The sequence below is a fragment of the Medicago truncatula genome, chromosome 2 (assembly GCF_003473485.1).
Source record: "Medicago truncatula cultivar Jemalong A17 chromosome 2, MtrunA17r5.0-ANR, whole genome shotgun sequence".
In the NCBI taxonomy this organism is placed as follows: domain Eukaryota; kingdom Viridiplantae; phylum Streptophyta; class Magnoliopsida; order Fabales; family Fabaceae; genus Medicago; species Medicago truncatula.
This window is the reverse complement of record NC_053043.1, coordinates 48,738,223-48,765,306: the sequence shown is the minus strand read 5'-3', so window position 1 is coordinate 48,765,306 and position 27,084 is coordinate 48,738,223. Positions and strand designations below refer to the sequence as shown.

Genomic DNA, 27,084 nt, shown 5'->3' with positions numbered 1-27,084 from the left:
TTAAAAAAAAAAATATATATATTAAAAATGATTATGCTCTAATAAGTTTATTACTCCGTCTCCATGCCAAAAAACGTAACATTAAAAATGATTATGGTGCTTTAATAAGTTTCATGCATATAAGGTGGATAAAACCGGAAAACCGATCACAAAATTATGTCTCACAATGAACCATTTGAAACCTTTCTATCAGCTGAAGATATCGCATCATTTAAAACTTTTCAGGACATCCACTTGATGTATTCTTTTTGAGCAAGGAGTTGACTTGCTAATAACAGTCAGTCAAGTCTTCAATAATCACGTCCCTTTTACAACATTTCCTGCAAAATACCGATTTCAGATGATCCAGTTTCCAGAATATTAAGCATACAGCTCCCCAAACATACAATTAATTGCTTCTAAGGCTGTTAAAATTCAGTTGAGATGCCTATAATTGAAGAAAATTTAAGTTTCACCATAGTGATTCATGATAAGAATGTCCAACATGCATTATATATCAACGTGGAACATTAAGCATGCATTAATTTATTGGAGATGGCTGATTTTGCCAACAGTAGGGGTAAAATATATGAAATTATACCGTACAAATTTGAAGTTCCTAATCATAGTATATGACAAGAAATCAAGATCAAAATAACTGCTAAAATAAAATATAAGAAATGCTTATCTAACGACCATTTTTAAGAAATTAAATTATGAGTAAAACATGGAAGTTCTTACAGGTTGGTAACTCGGCATGTATAAAGCTTGCGTAGGATGACCAAGAAGCTGTCCGTACTGCAATTAGATAGTAAGCAATTACCGTAAAGCCTTTAAGCATCCATATTCTCGCAACAGTCACCAGAGAGATACTACAAGTGATATCATACCTGCGGTGCATTTGGATGAAAGTATGCTTGAGTTGGCATTTGGGATACCTGTGGATTATATATGATAGGTTGATGCCCAATATAACTAGGTCCAACCTGCAGACCATATGTGAAAAAGATAGTTTGTGAACAGTACCGAGGCATAAAAGAAATTAAGTCTCGTTTGCAAATTATTTAACCAGCTCTATAAAACACATCTCCAGAATATCAAAATTAAAGTCCCCTATCCGCAAAACAGGGGATGAATAGCTACCAGAAATTCAAAATAAACTTTAAGCACATGACAGTAGTGATTGTGCTAGGTGAATTTGGCAGTTTGTCATAATTCTTTAATCTAATGATGCAAGTTAAATTTAGAAGTAACCTTTAAGTAACTCCAACCCATAACTAAGCACTTCTACATGTTCAATAAATACTATGAATGACTTACCCCAATACTCATGGGCACGCCTGGCATACTTGGTACAGTAGTTACATTAGGTTGAAAATAGAAGGAACTATCAGACACCGGAGTGGGAGACCGAGCAGGTGATGGAATAAAACTCTTTGCATTAGAGTTGAGCTTGAATTCCTTACAACATGAAAGGAAAACAGGAGAAGCTCAGACATTGGTTAATAATTTAGAAAACAAGAATCAGCTAGTGAAATATTCCTTCTTGAGCTACACCTTTGCATTGAGATTCAAAGACGATTTCTCAGAAGACAATGAACCAACTGACGAACTTGGAGATAAACCAGGACCAGAAGATCCTGCCACACCTCTCACAGAATCTGACCCAGATGATGCCCCACGTGAATCTATATATTTTGTTGCCCCATTAGCTTTGTGATATGCTAAACCCTCAGTAGAATCCCCAGGGGATCCCGTCTTCTCACGAGATTTTAATGATATATGAGATGATGGGGCATAGGAGCTGGCATTAGGAGATAATACCCCTTTATCAGAGCCATCTTTCTTGAAGTACAGTGATGCCTGTGAATCTGCACAAAAATTTGCTAAGATCAGAGGAATACACATGATTGAAAAAGCAGCCACAAAAATCAAGTCTCAAATCTGTGTTAGAGCTGCCATTCAGAAGTACTATTGACACTAACAGAAAGCTACTGCACTCCCTATATAAGTTAATAAGGTATATATCAGACAAAATAATTCTTAACACCAGAATGGTTTAGTTTCATCTGCATCATTTCAGATAACATTTTGGAGCTGCTCAAATCTGAGGAAGGAAGCTGAATGAATTTTTTTACATACCCTCATATTTAGACAGTTGAACATCCTCACCTTGCTGCACCTAATAAAGAAAATAAAAATAAGATTGAGTCAGATTAGAAATACTAGCAGTCTCACATGAGAAGTTTATGTAGATAAATGTTTGAGCAGTAATGCTGAAACTTCAACTTACTATAAGATTTTCTTCCTTGGTGTTACCACTGGCTCCACGTAGATTATGAACTGGGTTCTCCTGAATCCTGTAATGTTGTTCGGTATGAAAATTTGTAAAATTATATATGCTTATAGTTTGTGGAAACAAGTATTGATTTACACAAGAGAAAAAGGTAACACCTGCTTTCCCCATCCAAAAAAGAGTAGCTTTTGGAAGGGATTTCAGACGTAAACTGCTTAGCATGATCATAAGCACTAGATCGGCTTAAATCTACACCAGTATTTGACTGCGATGACTGTGGGCGATCCTGCATACACAATGACAATATACACAAATTGCAATATTTAGAAAGCAAAACAATTACTTCATATGATGAGATGAAAAATGCAAAAGAAAAAGAGGGAGAACATGGAAAGAACTTGAAAAGAACAGTGATATCAACATTTTCCTGGTCAAGGCAATCTTTAGTTAGAAGTATGGTTAGATGTTAAATCTGCACTAATATACAAAGCACCATCTAGTTCTACAGTGTCAGTTATCAGGTAATCATTGAACTCCTACAAAGCACAAAATGGTTGAGAAAATGATTGAGAATTACTAATTGCCAGCACTTTTGATAATTAAATAATGAAATGAGGAGATACCATGAAAGAGGAATTTGCCAATGCATGAGCTGCATCATTGCCTTCTCCACTATTCATTTCATCAGACCTCTCATCGACTGAACCGAATATACCACTAAACATCTCAGAATTGTGTGAATCCATCAGCATGTCTTCATTTTCCTCATATGCATCATCAACATGTTTACCCCTATAGACCGAAGAGAATCTAGTTTCTTCGTCAATGTCAAATTCTCCATCTAAGTGAAGACCTCTTTCCTGTTGAAAAAAAAAAAAATAGTTTGTGGATTTTAAATAGACAATTAAATATAAAACTGCTGAAACTCACAAGTGGCAAAAAAAATACAAGAGCAGGGGTTTTTAAGCAAAACTAACCTCAGCAAGATGAAGATCTTGAGTTTCCTCGCCCTCAATTTCTCTTTCTATTCTTAAAGCTTGCAGTTCTAGTTCTCTTGTCCGTGGCCCTTTTTCAAGCTTTGTTGTATAAAGTTCCTCATTGAATGTGCTTTTTACCCCAAACAATGCCTTATTTGTTGCAAACTGATCCCATCCCCTTGAAAATTACAGAAAAGAAGGTTAATGGAATTGTCTATGCAAACCTAAATGAATATGCTGGGAAAAAATTGAAACATGAAAAAAAAAGGGAAAACCTGTATATAAAATTATGACAGTCCCGAAGGGACAATTTCATATACTCAACCAAACCTCCCTCAGTGATTATTGATATGCCACAAAAATAACCTTTTGATAAATCACCCATAAACAATCCTTAATTTCTATAAATGATCATGGTCCTACAGCCCGAAAATATACGCAATGCAGCACAAGAAAGAAGTTGATACCCATCAAATGTCAGATAGATCTTTTGCGAAAATCACGTTCCAAACACAAGAGTTTAGTGAATCACAACAGGTTGATTGGTCCCTAACAAGAAATATGGTTCCAAAAGTCACAAAAAAGAATGGGGAACATATGCTTATAAAGTTTGTGAAATTCGTTGGTTTTAAGGAGACAAAAAGAATTATGCACACACTATTACACAGTATCAATATCTAGCAAGGCATATTACTTCTTGCCATCTAAATTTCATTTGTCCTGAATACCAAAATATCAAGTGTTTTTCATAGCAATGGAAGATAAATATCTTCAGTTTAAAAATAAAATGGAGTAAGACTAATAGGCCATTATGAAATCTGCCACTTACAGATGGACTCTTATTTTAAAGAAAATTCCTATCCTAGAATATAAAACATACATAGTATAGTTTCTCGATCTTCTGAACTCGAGAATAAAGGCAATTGACAGGCATACATGTTGCTGCCAAAGTTTCAAGAAAAGAGACAATTTTACAGTTCATCAAATTTATTTCATTAAGATAAACAACCTATTCCAGTGGCCGTCAAAGATATTATCCAGTTCAGGGCATTGTGGATCATCTTCATCAGGTACCCAGGGTTCTAGTTCTCTTCCTAGCTCAGCATGATGAGATTGAGATATCAGTGAGTCAACCATGATTTCCTGATTCCTACCATGCTGAGGTTCACTAGGTAGGCCATCCTTAGTAACAGCAACACCCTGCCATACACCAAAAGTATCATGAGGAAACAAGTTGCAATGTCTTTAATAAACTTCACCTAACCCTACGACCTAGATTAAACTTTCCAATACCATTGCTTACTATACAGCATTTTAATAAAAACTCATGTGTCTGCATATATTTAGCATGAGTAGCCACCACAATTTCAGAAGTAATTGCAAATACTTGAAAAGTAGCAAACCTGTGCTATAACTTGCACAAGTTCTTTGGCAGGTATAATTAAAATCTTTGAAGGAGCCTTGCTGACAAATTCTGCACCAGACTTCTTCCCTTGCGAAGATGCATCCTTTGTCAAGCGAGCCATTTTCAAAATGATTCCTAGAAGAGTATGATATACGAAGCAACGTGAGTCAAGTTCTCTCTGATTGTTAGGAAACAATATGAGAAGTGTCTGAACACAATAGGCTTAAAAAATTATTAGTGAGGTGGCTAAGTAGTGTTAAGTAGGTCATTAGTAAGTGGCCCATTAAGGTTAAATAATAAAAGCCTCATTATGGTTAAATAATAGAATGTTCTCTTTATTTGTATATTAAGAGAAATTTTTAGGCTCTGTTTGGGAGTTTGGAGGGGAAGGGAGGAGAGGGTTTTGGAGGGATGAGATTAGAGGAAAAAAATAGAGAAATCTTTCAAATTTTTTTGAGAGTGGTTTTGTAGAGAATGATAAATTAATACTTATGATCAATGTATTTTTAACTTTGAAAGTATTATAACTAACATAGGTTGAATTTGAAAAACTTACTCAAACCCCCCAAAACCCTCCAATACAATTTTTTAGTTCCCCCAAATTAGGGGGAATTTGTATTATGAAGAAAACTAAACCTCCAAAGCCCGACTCTCGTAGCTTTCCATTCTTTCCACTTCTTCCTTCCTTTTTTCACAAACCCTCCCCTCCCCTCAAAACTCCCAAACAGAGCCTTAGAAGTTGGAAGGTATGATGATAATAACTTTCTGTTCGGGCGAGAGTGGGATACATCTCTATGTTGTGTCGGAGCTTTGCTTTGGGGAAGTACAGAAGCCGTCTATCTATTATCATTCTATTTTCAATAAAACACTACTATTTATTTATCCATTGTTATCTCTTATTTTCATTATTGTTTCCTTACTTGATTTTGGGGTTCGCATCAATGATATAAAAATCTAACACTGAAAACAGGAATATTGATGTAGAACAAAACATAGTCAAATCCTAATCAAACTATAACTTCTAAATTAAAAACTCATTAAAAGTTCCCAATTTTTTTTTTTTTTTTTTTTATCAATTATCCTAAATAACATGTATTTCCATTTTACAATATGAAGCGCCAACACTTCGGGTTGAATACGAGTCCAATGTCTAACACTCCATTCAGTGTCAGAATAAAAAAACAGACGCCTTGAGAACACGGCTTGGACACCTAAACAACACTTCCATTTGGCTAGCCGCCAAGACATGAAAAGAGACATGTCCAGTATCAAAATTTTCAACAAGAAATGATCATTTACTGGCAAAAGGCCCTAACTTGATTAATTCCTTTTCAGCTTTTTGGTTCTATATGGATTGATTGAAGGTGAAAAACATAGTTCTTTATAGCTATGCAATAATATAATACTAATAGAAGAACATACCAAAATCTTTGTCTGTATCTGTTGCATGAAATATTCCAGAGTATATGGACCCATTTTTGACTTGGATTTCTACCTGCTGCCCAATTAGGCATGTTGTTACATATACTAGTCGGTCATGTGAACTACCATCTTTAGACTGCCCAGGTTGCAAACTCATCCTAGATAAAATACATAGAAATTTCAATTATAACTAGGTTTCAACATGCAAGAAACAAGAAATAACATTAACAGTAAATGGAGCTACGAATGAATAAAGTGAATAACTAAAACGAATTTGTTGAGTAATGTGAGTTAGAAGAAGTAATTGGAAAAACGAATTTGCGAACCTTTGATCACAAGTACCGACCGGAGATGGTGAGAGGCGGTGGTTTTTCAGATTTTGAAGGGAGGTGCAAGAAACGAAAGAGCGCTCAAAAGCATAAACAATAATCTGCTGTGCTCACGTGTATCCTATATTCTAGTGTCGTAGGCTCTTTTACACTATTTATTTCAATTTTATAAAATCTATGTTAAATAATTTATCAATATTTCAGTTTCAATATTCATAAGTTTTTTAATTTAAAGTCAAAAGGAAGCTGTTTTATTTTTTGACGAAAGGCATCGATATTATATTTGAATCAACAACTACTAGTTTTTTTTAAAGTCAGTGCATAAACAGCTACTCATGCATTCGTTGTCTGCGTTGTACGACTCGCTCTAGTTGTCATCCTTCAAACAAGAAAATTGTTCACTCATATACCTAAATGCTCGACTCCACAATGTGGTTTCAAAGTTTATGGTTACGTTACTTTCAAATCCTCCAAATTCAAACTAAAAGTTTGACCGACCTCAAGTATACAACACTGCATTTCTGAGTTATTATCTATTTTGAATCTTGTGTAAAACGATCACGATATTTTTCTTTGTGAAAGGTGCATCGATGCATCTATTTCAGTTTTAATATTCATTATGTATTTTTAAATTTAAATCTGAAAAGAAATTGCATTGTTAAGGATAAATTTATACAAAAATAGAATAAAAATATCAAACACAAATAATACTTTCCTATATACAAAATACCATATTTTGCAATAGAATGAGAAAAGTTGTCGAGCATCTACTTTTGAAGTAAGATACAAAACATAAACAATAGTTATACTTATAACTCCTACCTCTCCTTCAAAAAAAAAAAAAAAAAAAAACTCCTACCTCTCTTATTGAAACACCAAGATATAAATACACTATTCTTTTTTTAAGATATATATACACACTGCTCTTTTTTGAATGGCTATTTATACATTATAAAGTTTCTCTAAGAAACTTTTCTTGTAATCACTTTTACTCAATAAAATTCATCCTTTCAATTACATAAATTTATTTAAGCACTTTGGTGTTTTTTCTTATATGCCGTAACCGACAGTTTGTTGTGCCAAATGTTTGACTTTAGTACTTGAATTGGAAAGGGTCAATTGTTTCAATCAAGTTTGTTAATATGCACACGTTAATATACGGAGTAATGATACATAGACCACCTAATAACATAACGTTTGATAGATAATCAGAAAATGTTCTCATCATTTATTTTTTGAGGGGATGTTCTCATCATTGTTCATGCACGCAATCGTGCCATCTAAAATATGGGGCTTGACTGGCTTCCACCCTCTTTATAATAAAAAAAAAGTAGGATTTCGTTAACTAGTATTTTGAAACAATCTTTAACGATTTTATTAAAAATTTATTTTTTAACAAAATTAAATATACTTCATTTTTCAATGCGTTAAATGCATAAATTTATATAAAAACTTGTCATTTAAAATCTTTAAAGAATACTCTGAACACATTTGTTAGCATTTTCCTTATGTTATGGTATTTTATTGGTAATAAATGAAAGGTTTATTTGATTCAATGGTCCCTCAAATAATTTCAAATTTTTATTTTGGTCCCATAATTAATAAAACGCACCTTTTGGTCCCCCACTTTTTTTCCGTTTGCCAAATAAATCCTCACAATTAAGTTCAACCCAAATGATGTCTATGGTGGGCCAACCTTAAGAGTGGTCTACCATAGATCCTATTAATTATTTTAATTTAAACTGTTTGATCTTTTTTTTTAAAAGAGAATCGTTGGATCACGTAGGTGTATTTTATCTTACGTTGAACCTTCAACACTTAACTTTTTTTTCTTTTTCTTCATCTTCCTCCTCTTCTTATTCTTCATCTTCATTGTTATCTTCATACACCTTCATCTTCATCCATATAAAACCCAAAAAATTATTAAATATTAAAAACTCAAAAAATAAAACTAGATCTCATTAACTCTTCAAAGCACAACACTGTTTTTTTTCTCATAGATCAACGGTTTTTATTAGCTAATGGATAATTTTAGCAAGGTGAAAATTTCTGAAATTTTTTAAAGGTGTTGACAACATTTTGTCCAACACATTTGAAAAATTTCAGGAGCTTTCGCCTCTCACTATCTAGCATTATGTGAATAAAGTGGTATCTAAGGAGCATTTTTCACTCATTGTCATGTCACATTTTTATATAATTTTATTTTAAAATAAATTTAAATGTTAGTTTTTTTTGCCTACACAGTATTGATACCCAACAAAGGCAAATTCTATGGTACACCCAAAATTTTGAGTGTACCGGTGCACCAAACCTTTAAATTAATAATTAAATTAGTTGTTTTTTTGAAGAAAAAAAATCATTTTCTATCATTGAAAATTATAATACTTAAATCCTATTTACCAAAAGCATCGATAAATGTAAAATTGAATTTTTTTGAATTTTTATTACTCATAAGAAAGAATATTTATTATTTTTTATGAGAAAATGTTAAAAATTTAATATGATTCTTATAAATATTGAAATGAAGTTTTTTTCTTATGAAATGATGTTTTCTAAAATATAATATTGACAAATACCTATTTATTTCATAAAATGATCGTTAATTTATAAATTTATGAAGTAAGAGTACCGGTATACCTCAATTTGTGAGGTGTGCCGTAGAAGTTCCCCCCAACAAAACTCTAAGATATGTTAGAATTTAGCTTAAAATTAGGCAAATTATTATTGTGACCTTTAACTTAAATTCAACTAACGATTTTGTCCTTTATATTTTTTCATGTAATTTCCGTCCTTTCTCTTAATTTGCATATGAATTTTCAAGATTCAAATCTATAATTATGATTTCATATGAGTTTTAGATATTATGTTTGAAAATTCATATGCAAAATGACATAAACAAAAGATAAAGAATGAAATTAAATTAAGTTAGGGGTATTTTTGCAAGTTATTTTTATGTATCTCATCAAAACATGTACACGGCCATCATTAAATAACACAACCGTGTTGACAAATAAAGTACACAACACTCTTTCGACAAATCAAAGTAAAAGTCCACCCAAAAGCAACCCATGCTTTCTAGAAAAGGATTGCAATTTCAATGTTGAAATGTTCAAACTCAAATTTGTCAACTAATTACACATTTCTTGATCACAACCACAACACCTAACTAACAGTATAAATACACACCCTTCACCAGCTGATTAAATATCTTAAACTTAACTTCTTCAATACCTCTCTCATAATATGACTATGATGGGAAACAAATCACTAAGCATATGTATGGCAACACTTGCCATAGCCTTTTTTATTATGATCATGGTTCCAAAAAATGTTAGTGCTCAAAATTGTGGGTGTGCTGAAGGAGTGTGTTGCAGCCAATACGGGTATTGTGGTAATGGTGATGCATATTGTGGCACAGGGTGCAAACAAGGTCCTTGTTATGCAGGCCAAACACCACCAAGTTTGCCTAACAATGATGCTAATGTGGCTGACATCCTTACACAAGATTTCTTCAATCGTATAATTGATCAAGCTGATTCTAGTTGTGCAGGAAAGAACTTCTACACAAGAGCTGCTTTTCTCGATGCCCTCAATTCTTATAATCAGTTTGGTAGGTCTGGATCTTTGGATGACTCCAAACGTGAGGTTGCTGCTGCTTTTGCTCATTTCACACATGAAACTGGACGTAAGTATTCATTTACCATCAACCAAACAAAACTAACGATATATTTAAACTGTGTTAACTAATAATTTGTTGTCAAATTTGGTAACACAACTATTGGATAAATGTTAAGAGTCCCACATTGAATATGACATGGTCTGACAATGTGTTTATAAATGGGGACAATCGTCACCTCACAAGCTGGTTTTGTGGGGTTGTGTTAGACCCAACCACCATCTCTAAGAGTAAATTTCATGATTTTTAATCTCATATATATTATCTTTTTATTAAGGTCGTTTTTTTTTTTTTTTTTTTTTCTGTGACGGCCGGGGTTCGAACCCAGGTCTTACCTATTTCATGCATTGTCCCTACAAACTGAGCTAAGTTCACGAGGACAACTAGGGTCTTGTTTATGAACACACATAACATGTGATATTAATGTTGTGCAGATTTTTGCTATACTGAAGAGATTGATGGTCCATCAAAGGACTACTGTGATGAAGGCAACACAGAGTGGCCATGTGCCCCTAACAAAGGTTACTATGGTCGTGGACCGATTCAACTATCTTGGAACTACAACTATGGACCAGCTGGAAGAGACAATGGTTTTGATGGATTGAACTCACCTGAAACAGTGGCCAATGATCCTACAGTGTCCTTCAAGACAGCATTATGGTATTGGATGAATAACGTGCACGGTGTCATCAACCAAGGTTTTGGTGCAACCATTAGAGCCATTAATGGTCGACTTGAATGTGATGGTGCTAACCCATCCACAGTTCAGACTCGTGTTGGTTACTACACTCAATATTGTAGTGAGTTGGGTGTTGCTCCTGGTGATAACCTTACTTGCTAAGCTAGCTAGCCATACAATATATACTTAGTATATATATTTGAATAAATGATATCATAATGTTGGACTCATGAAAATGATATCATAATACATGTATACACACAATTCTTTATAGGAAAAATAATGTATACACAATTCAATATAAGCCATACTCAATCACACCAACTTAATGATTATATTGATATTACTTTAAAATCATAGATTGTTTCAACAACTAATAGCGTCTATTCAGCTTGTGAGGTTGTGGAATGATTTCACATTTCACACGTTTGACAAACTGGTTACGAGATATGGAAAGGGGAATTTTTTTTGCAAGGAATTTACTTCCAAAATTCCCATTCTATGCATTAATTAGGCATACACAAACTATACTCCATCTAATACATACCTTTGACTTTGAACATCCCAAAAGAAAAAAGTTTTGCAATTTGCAACTCCAAAGTCCAAACCCACATTTAGAGAGATGGTGGAATCTGAAGAAGCGTTGGAAAAGGACACTTAAGGGTGTCAAATTGAGCTCAACTATGGTGATGATAAAATGTTGTTTGGTTTGGAGGGATGGTTTTTCTTTAGGTTGGGTGGTTTTTAGGGTTTTTTTTGGATGAGTAGCGAGCGATTGGTGTTTATGGACTTTGTTTTTTCAGTGGTTGTTTTGCAACTGGGTTTTAATTTACGCGGTGACGTTGATGTTGGTGGGTGTTTGTTAATGGTGTTGAAGGTAGGTCTTGATAAGGTGGTGGGGTTTTAGTGTCTATTTGAAGTTTTCTTTTAAGTGTTCCGCCTATATACGGCACCTTTGTCTTGTAATTTCTGAATGACCAATTTTTGTTCGCCTTGTGCAAGGATCGAGTTTTTTTAATAAAATTTGCCATTAAAAAAAAAAAAAAAACAAAAACTCTTATGCAATACATACATACATCCTATATATAAAGGATGATACATCCAAACTATCTTCCAGTTACAAGAATAATGTTTGTTCTTACCAAGTTACCAGAGTATGAAGCGCAAGAATATGTGGCAAAAACACTTAAAATAATACTAATTTACTCTCCATGCACAGTCAGCTAGAATTTGATTGGTTAAATATCCTATTTTGCATTCTTGTATTTCTTAGAGAAATCCTTCATAAAAAAAATAGCATTATTGATGCTGTTATAAAAAGCCGCTGACAAATCATCACCATCAACATCACTCAACAAGTCAGTATATAATAAAAAAAAATCTTAAAATGTTATTGCTTCCTTTAAAAAAATTCTTCAAAACAATGGTCCTTTCATATGCTTTTATGAACAATTTTTGCTCTATGTTTTTAAATAAACTCATATTATAAGAATTTTTGAATTTTTGCTCTTGAATTTTTGAATGGATTTATGGGGCACATTTAAAATATTATAAGAATTTTTTTCACACAAATTTATAATTTTAAAGAAAAGATGAATTAAATATAATTTTTTAACGTTAGGAGCTTCCATATTAACGTCTTTGAATAAACAATATGATTTATTTTTAAATGACCAACCAGTAGATAGATCAATTTTTTTATTTTATTTTTATTTTTATGGGAGATAGGTCAATTTTTTTTTTTTTTTAAGAAAAGGTCAATGTTATTAAGTTCAATTTTAAGATGTACCATGATATTTTAGAGAGAATGACTTTTTCTCAGGAGTGACAAGCACCAACTAAAATTCACACATAGAGAAGATTTTAAATTTGAATCTCGATAATCACAAAAAATATCCGACTCGATATGATATATATCCTTTTACAATTATATTTACAATAATGTATTTAGATATACTAAAAATTGATGTAAGCTAATGTGCTTAAATTAATAAAAATGTTTTAATACAAGGTACAGATATAATATTGTTAATAATAAAAATATCAATATTTATTTAAAAAGACTGACATGGTAAATGGGAAAGACTCTTTTGTGGATTAAATTTTAACACTTTTAACTAAATAAAATTATAAATAATCTTAATTTTATCTATTTAAATATGTGCTTTATCAATACATTTATATTGATAGTAGGTGCTTGATACAATAGACAGGGACTTGAATCGCAAATGAATGTTGACTTAGTTGGTAAAAAGTTGACTTACTCGTAAAATTTTGTGTTCAACTTTTATTGTGAATGTGATTAACTTTTTGTCGGATGATTTCTTACCAATTGAGTCAACATTCATTTTTGATTAATTTCCACTTAATTCTAAGAGCACCTCCAATGGTGCAACCCAACATAGTATTATAGGTGGGGTCCACACCACCACATCATTTCAAAGTAACTCATCTATTTTATACTCCAATGGTGTAACTCTTAAAAAATTATATTGGGCCCATGATTTTAACTAATCTATTTTATACCAAAGTGATTTGGAGTTTGTCATGGTTCACTTTCTTCTCTGAACAAAAATGAATTGCAGATAAAGCAAGAAACAAAATTAACTTCCTCTCTTCAATATCCTCAAAACAACAATACTATTAAATATACAATTGGTGTCAGAAAGCAACGTTACTTGCTGAAGTAACGATAACTCCAGCTTGGCAGACTCCAACAAATGAACCCATGAAAAACTGATATTTGTGTTGTGACATGTTGACGGACTGGGTCAAAATACTACCACTGTAGTTGCTCTAACAATTCCCAAAACATCAGTCTTCATGCATATTCAGATCTTGGTTAATCTTGGAGTTCAAGTCAACTAAATTTTTATGCATAAAAAGAAAGAAGATAGTTGCTTGAACTCGAAGTAGACCGTCAATATATTTGAATCAGTTTGATTTATTTTCATCCGTAACCGAAATTTTGTGTTGAATGTTTGATTTGAACCCTTAAGTTGGGCAAATGTCAATTGTTTCAATCAAGTTGGTTGATATGCACAACGTTGATAGATATAACGCGGGAACCGTAAAGTTTTTTTTTTGGTTACACGGGAACCGTAAAGTTTGATAAACTACGTATTTCTCACTGTTAATTGTTTATTTTATTTTACTATCACGATCATTACCATTATTATATCACTAACCATTTGTTTTTTCATTTCTTTCACTCATGTCATTGTCTTTTGTAAAAATAAAAAAACTATTGCATTATGTAATTAGCAAACTATCTTTTAATTTTCCTGCTTTTTTTGCTATTATGTTTTCTGAGTTTTGGCCCTTTTTTTTGTGCTTAAATTTAGTGCTTTTAGTAGTTTTTAGCTTATACTAAAAAATTTAGTTGCATTACAACATCAAATTAGTTCATGTATACCATAATTCAATTAAGTAAAATTATTGTGACATTTGTACCCCAAAAAAAATTGTGGCTATCTTCATTTGATAACACAACCGTGTTGAAGAAGGTACTATTACTCTATAGACAAGTCAAAGTAAAAGTCCACCCACAACGTAACCAATGCTTTAATTTCTAGAAAAGGATTGGAATTTTGATCTTGAAATGTTCAAACTTAAATCTCGTCCACATAATTAGTTACATGTTTCTTTATCACATTCAGAGCACCGTGCTATCAATATAAGAGAAATGCTAGAAACACTCTCTCTAACTAACACTCATCGTCCTATTGGATGAAACTCATGTGGGTCTCATCACTTTATGTGGAATCCATTTTCAATGTGTGGTACCCACATGAATTTCACCCAATAAAAAAGTGGGTATTAGAAAGAGAGTGTCCATAGCACTCCTCGTCAATATAAATATACACCACATCTCCACCACCTGATTAAATATCTTAACTCAACTTCAATACCTCCCACCAATAATATCACTATGATGGGAAAAAAGTTACCAAGCATGTCTATAGTAAAACTTGCTATAACCTTTCAAAAAATACGAGTGCTCAAAATTGTGGGTGTGAGGAAGGCTTATGTTGTAGCGAACATGGATATTGTGGTAACACTGATCCATATTGTGGCACAGGGTGCAAACAAGGTCCTTGTTATGCGGGCCAAATTTCACCTAGTACTCCTGGTCCTAGCAATGATGTCAACGTGGCTGACATTGTTACACAAGAATTCTTCAATAGTATAATTGATCAAGCTGATTCTAGTTGTGCAGGAAAGAACTTCTATTCAAGAGCTGTTTTTCTTGATGCCCTCGGTTCTTATAATCAGTTTGGTAGGGTTGGTTCTGTAGATGACTCCAAACGCGAAATCGCAGCTGCTTTTGCACATTTCACTCATGAAACTGGACGTAAGTATTATAACTCATTTAAAGAATCAATCACAATTTAGTTTTCATGCATATTGATTACTAAAATTAACAAAATTTTAGAATGGTATTTAAAATTTAATATTTTCTACCATGCCAGTTTCAAGACAATTTCAGTGATTAAATTGATTGAACTAAGAACTAATATGATCAATGGTTATTATTTTCAATAATCATTTGAGAATTTAGTTAATAAAAAAAATATATTTGTCAAAAACCTTTACAATTTCAATTAACTTTTATTAGCATTTCAGCTTGGTCAACAGTTGTTTGAGACTAACCAGACCTCATTTAGTTCAATTCTTGTTCTAGCGTATAAGCTATATGGTTTGGCTAGGTTTAATTTTGTGCATACATACATACATACATCTATAAGACTAATAACTAAATTTCACGTTTCTTGATCTCCATTTTCTCAGTTTTTCGACATACATAACGTGTGAAATTACCATTGATGCAGATTTTTGCTATATAGAAGAGAAGGATGGTGCATCAAAGGACTACTGCGATGAAAGCAACACAGAGTACCCGTGTGCCCCTAACAAAGGATACTATGGCCGTGGACCGATTCAATTATCTTGGAACTTTAATTACGGACCAGCTGGAAAGGACAGTGGTTTTGATGAATTGAACTCTCCTGAAACAGTGGCCAATGATCCTTTAGTGTCCTTCAAGACAGCATTATGGTATTGGATGAATCATGTGCACAATGTCATGAACCAACAAGGCTTTGGTGCAACGGTTAGAGCCATTAATGGTCGACTTGAATGTGACGGTGTTGACCCCAACACAGTTAAGGCTCGTGTTGATTACTACACTCAATATTGTAGTCAACTGGGTGTTGCTCCTGGTGATAAGCTTAACTGCTAAGCTAGCAATCCATACAATAGATTTTATAGTATTTGATTTGATGATTATATATGTATTATGAATAAATGATGTCATAATGTATAGGCAATTCATCAAATCAAATCATCAAATATGTTAGATAATAAAGTAATGAGCTATGTTATTTGCTCTGTTAGTTTAGAGTCAATTGGGTTTTATATATATTCTCTAGTAATCTTTTGTAATGTTAAGCAATTGATATTCTATGAAACCATAACCGTTTTTGTCAGTTGTTTTGTGTTATTCTATATTCTCCATTGAAAATTGGTATTTATAGGTCTTGTGCTACCATTGTGTTAGAAGGTCATTTAGCATTAACCCGTGAGTTTAGTTTAGTTGATAGGAATATTGCATATTATATGCAGATGCCTGAATTCGAACCATGGACAGTCCACTCATCCACATTTAAAATGTGTGAGCTCTAGTTACTAGACTACTTAACAAAAAAATATCATTTAGCATTGATTTTGGTTGAAATGATTTTGTCCTACGTGGATTTCTTTGCTTGATTCTTGTTGCTATTGATTGGTAAAATAAAAATCCAACTTCGGTTTCAACGGGTGTTTGGGAACACTCTCCCAGTTTGTTTGTATGCGTCTTTAGTTCTCTATTTGACTGGTTGATGGTCCTTGCTGCTTCCTCTATCTTAATAACTCACTTTGGTTGTTGTTCTTCATTAGTCATGCTATTAGCTGATTTAGTTTATTTTCAGGGTTAATTTATAATAAACTAAAAGTTTAGTAAGCTTTAACTTGAGGTGTAGTGTTAAAAGTTTATATTATTTAGGGTTAATAGTGTTTTTCACCCCTTTAATATAGGTTATTTCCGGTTTTCGCCTCTATAAAATTTTCGGTTTGAATTGCATCATTGTAAAACTTTTTTTCCGGAAAACACCCCACCCAACTCAGCAAACTCGCTTACATGGCGCTGATTTGGCATTTTTTTTTTAATTGGCCATGTGTAAAAAATATATCCACATCAGATTTTATTTTTAAAATATTTAAAAATATTTTGTTTAAAAAAAATCCAAAAAAACATAAAAATATTCAGTTTTTTTTTCTTCCAAAAATTTACAAAGTTCAAAAAAATATTAAGATTTTTCCGAAATATAAAAAAACAAAAAAATAGTCATATTTGTTTCCAAAAAATAAAAAAATATAAAAAAAGATATATTTTATTTTTCAAAAATTAGAAAAAAAAATCAGAAAATATAATCATATTTTTTAAAAAATTAAAAATATTTTAAAAAATTCTGGAATTTAATTTTCAAAATAAAAAAAAGAAAATTTTCAAAATTACAAAAGAGGTCAGATTTTTTTAAAAAAAAAAAATATCTGAAATTTTTTTTAAAATCTGTATACAAATATAGAAAAAATTCATATTTTTTATTCGAAAAATTTTATTCCAAATTTTAATAAAATATTGGGAAAAAAATCATTTCATTCCACAAATATAAGATTTATGATTTCTACCTCCTCTAAGGAAAAGCATAATTCTAGGAAAATGAAATTTCCACGACTTTTTTAAAACCCTCTAAATTTGTATTCAGATTTTTAAAAATTATATTTTTTTTCCATAATGTTTTTATAAAATCTGACCTTTTTTTTAATTTTGAAAATTTACTTTTTTTGTATTTTGAAAATTAAATTCCAGAATTTTTTAAAATCTTTTTAATCGAAAAAAATCTTAATAGTTTTTTTTTTTCTAATTTTTGAAAAAAAAATCTAATTTTTTTTTCGATTTTTCCAAAAAACAAAACTATTTTTCTGTTTTTTTTTATATTTTGGAAAAAATCTTAATATTTTTTCTGAATTTTTTTAAAATTATTTTTCGATTTTTTAAATTTTTGAAAAAAAAAATGAATATTTTAATGATTTTTTGGATTTTGTTTATTTTTAAAAAATAAAATCTGATGTGGATATATTTTTTACACATGGCCAATTAAAAAAAATGCCAAATCAGCGTCACGTAAGCGAATTTGCTGAGTTGGATGGGGGAAGGGTGTTTTCCAGAAAAAAAAAAAAAAAAAAAAAAGTTTTACAAGGATGCAATTCAAACCGAAAATTTTATAGGGGCGAAAACCGGAAATGACCTATATTACAGGGGTGAAAAACACTATTAACCCTATTATTTAGTATGCTTTCTTATTTTGTTTGACAAACTCACAATGTTTCTTGTTGATCAATCATGAGTTTAAAGATAAGTGTTAGATAATAATAAAATAATGATGTTATTGGACCAATTAGTTTAGAGTCAATTAGGTTTGATATATATATATATATTCTCTAATAACCTTTTATAATGTTAAACAATTGATATTCTATGAAACTCTAACAGTTTTTGTTAGTCTCTTTGTTATTCTATCTGATTATCTATATTAATATAACTGAACTCAAGCATGGTATATGGAGAACGAAAAAAACACACAATTCCTACGCTTTTGGTTTTGGCCTCCATTGATCAATTAAGTCCCATCTCGAACTCAGCATCTCTGATAGGATTAAACTGTTTGTGGCAGTAGTGCTTCTTGCAGGAGGAGTCTTTCCTTTCTGCTCAAAGCAAACAGCCAAAGAATGAATATCTGACATGGTATGTATCACTGAATTCATCTGCTGATCTTCTTTCACTTAATTTCTCTCATTTTCACAATGAATACACTCAAATGAATATCTACCATGACATGTATAACTTAGTAGCATGTATTCAACTTGTGACGACGTTGTGGAATGATTTCACCCGTTTGAAGCCTGGTTGCAAGATATGAAAAGGAAAAACTTGCAAAGGAAGTTGCATCCAAACTTCCCATTCCATGCCTTAATTAGGCATACATCCAAAATTCCCACCAACAAATCATCTTCATCACTCAACAAAAGTTTATAATTCTTCCATTTTATAATTTTTAAACAAAAAAAGAGTTAAATATGAATTTTAAACGTTAAAAACATAAAAATTCATATATAATTCATATATTGTTAAAAAGTTATATATAAACATTTGCAAGAAAGATTTTGATATTGAATTAAACATAACTCAAAAATAGCTCAAATTTTGAAATTACACATAATTTGATTTAGAAGCAGTGATCAAAATTGTCAATTGAAAATATTTGAAGTACATTGTTTAAAAAAAAACAATTAGGCGTACTAAAATCGTAATATAATATATTTGAAGGACCAAAAACTTAATTAATCTTTAAAATTTGAAATGAATGAACCTAGATATGAAAATAAACTAGGCCTAGCTAGAAAGTTTTTTTTTTTTTTTGCCAACTTTAAGTCTAGTATGATAAATAAATTCAAGGTTTAAGCCTTATTGACATGTTTTCTATATTAAGTTTACTTTTTTCTATATTAAGTTTACTTTTTTAGTGTGTCTGACATTTTAAAAAGTGTATATGATTTGTCAATCTATTTAAAAGTTTATTTCATATTAATGTCTTTAAATGTATGACTTATTTTTCATGATTAGATAAGTCAATGTTATTAAGTTCAATTTTGAGAATGATTTTATTTTTGTAGAAAATAGAAGTGACAAACACTAACTAAAATTCCCAAATTCAAATTTGGTTAATCACAAAAATTATCCAATCTAACAACCATGACAATGCGAGCAAGAGTTAGGTGTTACGGACTAAAGAGAATGACTTTATATGAGATACAACAACCAAACTTTATCTCATTAAATTGGATTGATTATATAAATAAAAGGTCAAATGCATCTAAAGGTCTTTTAAGTTTTTCGTTTTTCCCAAAGTGGTCCTTTAAGTTTCAAAAGTCTCAAACAAGTCTTTTTAGTTTTTGAATCGTTTCAAACAAGTCCTATCATAGATAGCATAATTGATAATTGCTTTCTTGAACTCATCTTTGGTACCAAATCTGGCTTCTAACACCCACTTAAAATTAGTCATCTTTTTAGGCATGACAAATGGTGGATGATGCTCTTTGTTGTTATCATCTGAATCATCATCATCATCATCATCCTCTAAAAAGACTTGTTTGAAACGATTCAAAAACTAAAAGGACTTGTTTGGGACTTTTGAAACTTAAAGGACCACTTTGAGAAAAACGAAAAACTTAAAGGATCTTTAGATGCATTTGACCTAAATAAAACGATACCATAATGTTCTATCAAAAATTATATCTTTCTCCAACTCATTTATCTTTAGTTCATTCATAACCATTGATAAAAATGAATTTGAATTGTGATCGATGACACTTTATCTTCCCTCGTGTAAATTAATACTCCCTCCGTCCCTATATATAAGACCCTTTTCGCCAAAATCACGGGAATTAAGATAGTGAATATTTGTATTAAAGTTGTTTGTAATCACTATTGTTTTTACAATTTTATCCTTTAAGTTAGTTTATGTTTTCAACATATTATTTATTGTTGATTGAAGAAAAAGATGTATAATATATAAGGGCATGTATGTAAAGAAATAATTAATGTAGTTGGAAATAACAAAGGGGTCTTATAAAAAGGGACAAAATTTTTTTTTCAAAAGGGTCTTATAATTAGGGACGGAGGGAGCAATATATTTCCGCTATCATCGTTTAATAACACAACCGTGTTTGACAAGTACACTCTATAGACAAGTCAAAGTAAATGTCTACCCACAGAGCAACCCATGCTTTCCAGAAAAGGATTGGAAATTCGATCTTGAAATGTTCAAACTCAAACCTCGTCCACATAACTAATTATACATATTTCTTCATCACATCCACAACACCTCTCCACCAGCTGATTAAATATCTTAACTCAACTTCAATACCTCCCATAATATGACTATGATAGGAAACAAATCACTAAGCATGTCTATAGCAAAACTTGCTATAGCCTTTTTTATTATGATTATGGTTCCAAAAAGTATTAGTGCTCAAAATTGTGGGTGTGAGGAAGGTTTATGTTGTAGCCAATTTGGGTACTGTGGTAACACTGATCCATATTGTGGCACAGGGTGCAAACAAGGTCCTTGTTATGCAGGCCGAACACCACCAAGTTTGCCTAGCAATGATGTCAAATTTACATGTCAAAATAACACAACTCTTATGTAAATTTCATGATTTTTATCTGATCTTCTCTTTAATATTGGGCCATGTTTATGAACACACATAACATGTGAAATTAATGTTGATGCAGATTTCTGCTATACTGAAGAGATTGATGGTGCATCATAAGACTACTGTGATGAAAGCAATGCAGAGTACACATGTGCCCCTAACAAAGGGTTCTATGGTTGTGGACCGATTCAATTATCTGGAAAGGACAATGGTTCTGATGGATTGAACTCTCCTGAAACAGTGGCCAATGATCCTGTATTGGACGAAACATGTGTGTGCAAAATGTCATGGACCAAGGCTTTGGTGCAACCACTAGAGCCATTAATGGTCGACTTGAATGTGATGGTGCTAAGCCAACTACAGTTCAGACTCGTGTTGGTTGCTACACTCAATATTGTAGTCAATTGGGTGTTGCTCCTGGTGATAAGCTTACTTTCTAAGCTAGCAATCCATACAATAGATTTTATAGTATTTGATTTGATGATTATATATGTAGCAATGAATAAATGATATCATAATGTATACGCAATTCAACAATTCAATTCCTCCTTTTACCACTGCATTAATTGCTTACTTTGATTAACTTACTATCTTAACAAGAAAATAGGAAACCTTAAACAAAATAAATATTTGTATTTTAGAAAATAACTGAACTCAAACATGGTATAAGAAGAAACAAAAACAAAAAAAACACAATTCCTACCCTTTTGGTTTTGGCTTCTATTGATCAAGTCTCATCACAAACATCAGTAGTGCTTCTTGCAGGAGGAGTATTTCCTTTCTGCTCAAAGTAAACTGGCAAAGAATGAATATTTGGCATGGTATGTATCCCTGCATTCATCTGCTGATATTCCTGTACTTAATTTCTCATTTTCACAATTAATACACTCAAATGAATATAGTAGTAGCATGTATTCAACTTGTGAAGTTGTGGAGTGATTTCACCCGTTTGAAGTCTGCTTGCAACTGCAAGATATGGAAAGGAAAAAACTTGCAAAGGAAGTTACATCCAAAATTTCCATTCCATGCCAAAATAAGAGGGCAATAAAGTGATCATTGAGTTAGGTAAAGAGTCTTTGGCAGAAAGGAGTATACCAGGTTTATATATCACACATATGAATTGTACTTGATATATTCATTTATGTATATTGAGAATTGACAAGAGTTTGAACAAACATATACAAAAATACAACGATAAGAATTTTAATTTAATTTATGCGGATAAACCAAGAAAAATAGAAAGAGCAACACCAAGCGAGTAAGCTCCAACAAAACCCCCAAGCAGCACCGGACCAGATTTCGCAACAGTACCAATTCCAACAATTCCAGCAACACCAACAGGAACTCTTACAATCAACGCTTTACCAGCAGAAGCCAAAACAGCGTCAGTGTAAAGACACCGAGCCCATTCCTTGAAAACCGGAAGTCGAAGGACGCTGTCGCGGTTGTGATCGGGTCGAAGGACACGGCGGAGAGCGGAGTCAACTTGGGTTCGATCGGGAGGAGATGGGACCCAGTTGTGGATGAGGGGATGATTGGTGAGGAGGGTGTGGATTTGATCGGAAGCGGTTTTGAGTTGATAGGGTAAGACTCCTTCGAAGGTGTGTTGTGTTAGGGAGAGGCAGTGGGTGAAGGTTGTCTCGCAGGCTGAGTTGAATTCGGAGGAGGTTTGGAAAGTGGTGTTAACTCTCTTTGATGCTGAACACCCCATCTTTCTTTTTTGATCTCTTCTTCCTCTCAACTCAATTCAATTTCAACTTATCAATGGAATTTTAATTTAAACAGCCAAACAATAAATGGATATTTCATACCTCTAACTTGCACTTTTCTTAACATAACTTTTACGTTCATTAAAAAAAAGAATGTACTGTATAATCTTGTGGTTAATTTACCATCTATCTATATATCAAATTATTATAAAAATCACAACTTTACGTTCATTGGTATCATAATAATTTTTCTACTTGCATTTTTCTACATGTAACATGCATTTTTCAATCAAATTATTATAATCAATAAACTAACATAACTTATTTTTAATTCTATTTATTTTGATATCATATGTCCAGAATTTTTAAGATCAATCAACCTGCTAGTAGTATATTATCTAATAGTCTTTTTTTTTTTGAAGAAATATTACACTCATTGATTCAATGTTTTTTTTCGGTTGATTTATAACTGTACTTTTGTTTTTGAGATTTTTTTGTCTGTAATGTATCTTTAAATTTATTGACCCTTTTAAAATCTTAAAAATCCGTTAAAATCCTTTAAAATCTATATCATGAATCCATCAAAATCTTGCAAAAAATCTTAATTGTAAAAAGTCTTTCAAAAAAAGTCTTTTAAAATCCTAATAAATCAATACAATCCAATAATCTTTTAAAATCTCAATCTAATACACTCCTAATTATGGGTCTCATCATTAGTTTTAATGAATTGATTTTGTCGACAATGAGTTGTAGAGGAAAATATAAAAAATTAAGTATAGGTCTCATCATTAGTTCGATTCAAATTGAAGATCAAATGTAGCCTATTTGTCGACAATGAGCATGTGTGTTGTTTCAAGATTTTGTAGAGCGCGGTTATGTTCATCCACAAATTCATAAATGACAAACTTTCCATTCTTATATACAAGGGAAATTATTGCTTTGCAATTTTTTTTAGCCTTAACATTGTGGATCTTAACAAAAGGATCACTCTTGCTTGCTTTTTGAAGACCTTCCTTAGAACAAACAAACCTAAATGATGATATAGTGTTGTCATTCTTATTCTTGTTCGCATAGCATTTTCTAACTCCAAAGTTGACCTGCACACTATGTGTATGCCAAATTCATAAGCCCCATCCATATTCTTAAATGTTATTTCATTCATATAAATCTTTTTAGGAATAATTGTGTAAGGATAATAGATTATCCTCTTGTCATGTCAACTATGGTTGAATATGGTTTATCCAGGTGTTTGAAATTAGTTCTTCATGGGGGATACTAAGCAATTGATGAAGAGTAATGATATGAATTGGAATCAAGGAATTGAGCAAAGGACTTTTTGGGTAATGTCTTGCCATTTCTTGTGGAGTTAGAGGAATAAAGAAATTCATGATGTGAATTTTAAGAGGCTGATTCATCAAGCACAACATATTTTAAAGAGTGTCAAAGATTCCTATGTAATAGATAAGGATAGCAAATTGGCGATGAAGAATCACATAATGTGGTTCTTATTGCGTGGAAACCTCATCTGATGCTTGTAAAAAGTTGTATAATTATTACTTAATCAAAGATAAAAACTTAAATTTTTAAGATAAAAATTCAACTTTTGGATTTCACCCGTGCCCCGGAGGCGTAGTTAACAAACCCTAAAAATATATAATTGTTTCTCAATCTTATATAATTCTTTTCTATATTTTTAAAAAATATGTGTATGCTCATTCCTCATCCATCCATTTATTCAAGGGTAGGGATGTAAATGGATATCCATGGATGCGGAGAGTGTGATATCCGTGTCCACTCGTTAGATAAATATGAAATCCGTACCCTATCCATATCCATGCGGATATTCATTTAGCGGATAATCCATGGATTTTGAGGTATCCACGGATTTATACGGATATCCATGGATAACATTCATAAGAAAAAAATTTGTTTATTTTTTTAGGTAAATTTAAAACCAAAAATTCATAACATGCATTTTTTTTTAGCAAAACATAATATCGATAGATTATAACAACAACAAAGATCCTTGACTCAATAAAAACATAAATAAAGTTCACTACATTTAATAGAAATAAAATTCTTTGATTAAACAAAACATAAAATAAAATTCATCATCAACAAAAACAGCTTATAGCTTCAGCAATGTCAATCACTTTCACTTCCTAGCTCCTGAAGTTGTCTTTTTTAGCTTCAACAATGTCATTCACCGATAATGTCAGCATCCATATTTGCCAATACTGAATTAATTTCAATGATATCAACATTTGATTTTGCTGAACCTGAAAAAGAAAAGAAAAAGTCAATAATAACATTTTATAATTAATCTTGCACCAAAAAAAATATATAATTAATCATTATAAAATAAAACTTGTTATAAACTTGATTACTTTTCACATCAGTCCATAGTCAATCTTGAGCACACATCAATGCCTCTAAAGTATCTGAACGCAATCTGCTACGATGAGGAGTAAGAATCCGGCCACTAGTGCTAAAAGAAGACTCTGACGCAACAGTTGAAATAGGAATTGCTAAGAAATCTCTGGCGATCATTTGCAAGATTGGATACTTTAATCCATTAGCCTTCCACCAACCTAAGATGTCAAAATTTTCATCATCCGGCAAGGTTTTATATTGAGCATCTCGTTTTGCTGCTCTATCAAACACATCTCTATAGTGTATGGCAACAACAAGCATTAAAAATGTAGAATTCCACCTAGTCTTGCAATCTTGAACAAGCTTTTTATCATAAGAAATGTTCACTTGGCCACATGTCTCTATGAATTTCTCCTCTCTTTTTGGTGTTGCTGTCCAATAGACAGCACTTTCTCTAATATTCTCAATGGCACCAGAGATTATGGACAAGCCATCCTTCACAATTAAATTCAATATATGCGTCGAACAGCGCATGTGAAACAATTGACCACCCAATACAAATAACCTAGGTGAACTTTCAAAATGCGGTCAATCATAACATCATTGGTAGAACAATTATCAACAGTCAATGTGAACAACTTTATATCTAGATTCCAATCCATCAAACACTGAACCAAGGTATCAGCTAGAACTTTGCTAGTATGAGGAGCAGGCACATAAATGAACCTAATAATCATATGGATGAACAAAATAATTAACTAAGGCAAGGTAACTTTAATAAGCTCTAAAGTGTCAATACTGAAGCACATACATCAAGCAATCTCCAAAGAACTTATAAATAACTATCATAACAAAAACTAATCAAAATAGTTTAGTATTATTACCTTACAAGTCGACTTTGAAGGGTCCACGAGTCATCAATAAAGTGGGCTGTGACTGTCATATAACCTTTATTTTGGTTACTTGAAGTCCACATATCACTAGTGATTGCAATACGACTTTGATTTTTGGACAACAACTTCCTTGTATTCTCTTTCTCCTCCTCATAAATCTTCATGATGTCAGTCTTGATAGTGTTACGAGAAACCACACTAAATAAAGGTTGCATAGAAGCACAAAATTCTTTAAAACCAATATGTTCAACCATCGCTAGAGGATACTCATGAAGAATTATCATCTTAGCAACTTTCTGCCTTGCTATGTCTTGATTAAATGCATAAGAACCAACCATTATAGCTTTACCATCAACACATTCAGTTTTGATCAAAGCTTGCCTTATATCTCGATTTTTTCGATTTGGGCAAGCCTTCCAGTGTGTCTTTAAGTGTGACGTTCCTTGTTTTGGAACACCCACAAGTTTTTTACCACAATAGTTGCAAATGGCCTTCATCTTTCCATCTATCATTTTCCTTTTGAAATGATTCCAAACATCAGAAGTTAGCTTTGTTTTACAACCTTCAATCTCAGGTTCATATGGTATTGGGCTTTCAATTTCATTAGGACTTGAATTAGGCTCTACATTCGAAACAGTTGAAACAATGGCATTAGACTCATCCACATTTAAGGGTGTCAAATTATCTTGCACTTCTTCTAAAGGAGTTAATGTTTGTTCAAAAGACATTCTACAGAAATAAAGAACTATGTTAATAAATAAACAAGATGTGCAAAAAAGAAAGTACAAGATAAATCGGTGAACATTAAAAATACTGAACTCATAATTTCCAAATAACAGGCTATGCTAAATTCTGATGATTAAAAAACAAACAATCGAGCACAATAAAAATAGAACAAGATCAAACATAGTAAGTGTGAGAATGGCTGCAAAACAACAAAAATAAATAAAGAAGCAACAACTCAACAAACAAGCACAACAGAAGGAAAACGAACCCTAACACGATCAAGCAAAACAAATTGCGACA

The 27,084-nt window shown here is 32.0% G+C and overlaps 4 protein-coding genes and 1 pseudogene across 5 annotated transcripts; 3 read left to right on the top strand and 2 right to left on the bottom strand.

The window, feature by feature from the left end:
• On the bottom strand, nt 1–6,546 carry LOC11435252 (polyadenylate-binding protein-interacting protein 3). 2 transcript variants are annotated; one of them, XM_024775811.2, is made up of 14 exons: nt 6,406–6,546; nt 6,080–6,237; nt 4,656–4,792; nt 4,262–4,452; nt 3,253–3,430; nt 2,899–3,135; nt 2,434–2,561; nt 2,273–2,339; nt 2,122–2,161; nt 1,537–1,850; nt 1,300–1,440; nt 870–965; nt 721–777; nt 1–320 (listed from the first exon to the last, which is right to left on the bottom strand). In XM_024775811.2, the coding sequence occupies exons 2-14, from the start codon at nt 6,234–6,236 to the stop codon at nt 309–311; spliced, it is 1,755 nt and encodes a 584-aa protein (XP_024631579.1). In that variant the 5' UTR covers nt 6,237; nt 6,406–6,546; the 3' UTR covers nt 1–308. The 2 variants fall into 2 exon arrangements, with proteins under 2 accessions (XP_024631579.1, XP_024631580.1); XM_024775812.2 differs by lacking the exon at nt 4,656–4,792.
• A 3,059-nt stretch (nt 6,547–9,605) lies between these two features.
• LOC11435251 (endochitinase PR4) lies at nt 9,606–11,098 on the top strand. The gene is made up of 2 exons (XM_003597500.4): nt 9,606–10,093; nt 10,519–11,098. The coding sequence occupies exons 1-2, from the start codon at nt 9,652–9,654 to the stop codon at nt 10,923–10,925; spliced, it is 849 nt and encodes a 282-aa protein (XP_003597548.2). The 5' UTR covers nt 9,606–9,651; the 3' UTR covers nt 10,926–11,098.
• Nucleotides 11,099–14,687: 3,589 nt separating this feature from the next.
• Nucleotides 14,688–16,250, top strand: LOC25487916 (endochitinase PR4; the record flags this gene model as incomplete). The annotated part of the gene is made up of 2 exons (XM_024776816.2): nt 14,688–15,117; nt 15,596–16,250. Coding segments are annotated over 2 exons (840 nt in total), but the record flags the coding sequence as incomplete, so codon positions are not given.
• A 4,626-nt stretch (nt 16,251–20,876) lies between these two features.
• On the top strand, nt 20,877–21,637 carry LOC11436337 (endochitinase PR4-like; annotated as a pseudogene).
• A 521-nt stretch (nt 21,638–22,158) lies between these two features.
• LOC11432935 (uncharacterized) lies at nt 22,159–22,853 on the bottom strand. Its single transcript, XM_003597497.4, has one exon. It carries the CDS (start codon nt 22,792–22,794, stop codon nt 22,297–22,299), a length of 498 nt encoding a protein of 165 aa, XP_003597545.2. The 5' UTR covers nt 22,795–22,853; the 3' UTR covers nt 22,159–22,296.
• Between the last annotated feature and the right edge of the window lie 4,231 nt (nt 22,854–27,084).

Coding starts and splice junctions, on each gene's coding strand:
- LOC11435251 (XM_003597500.4), top strand. CDS start 9,652: ATGACTATGATGGGAAACAAATCACTAAGCATATGTATGGCAACACTT. Junction 10,094..10,518: donor TTTCACACATGAAACTGGAC/GTAAGTATTCAT, acceptor AATGTTGTGCAG/ATTTTTGCTATACTGAAGAG.
- LOC11432935 (XM_003597497.4), bottom strand. CDS start 22,794: ATGGGGTGTTCAGCATCAAAGAGAGTTAACACCACTTTCCAAACCTCC.
- LOC11435252 (XM_024775811.2), bottom strand. CDS start 6,236: ATGAGTTTGCAACCTGGGCAGTCTAAAGATGGTAGTTCACATGACCGA. Junction 3,136..3,252: donor AAGATCTTCATCTTGCTGAG/GTTAGTTTTGCT, acceptor TTTTTTCAACAG/GAAAGAGGTCTTCACTTAGA. Junction 2,562..2,898: donor TGGCAAATTCCTCTTTCATG/GTATCTCCTCAT, acceptor TTGTGTATGCAG/GATCGCCCACAGTCATCGCA.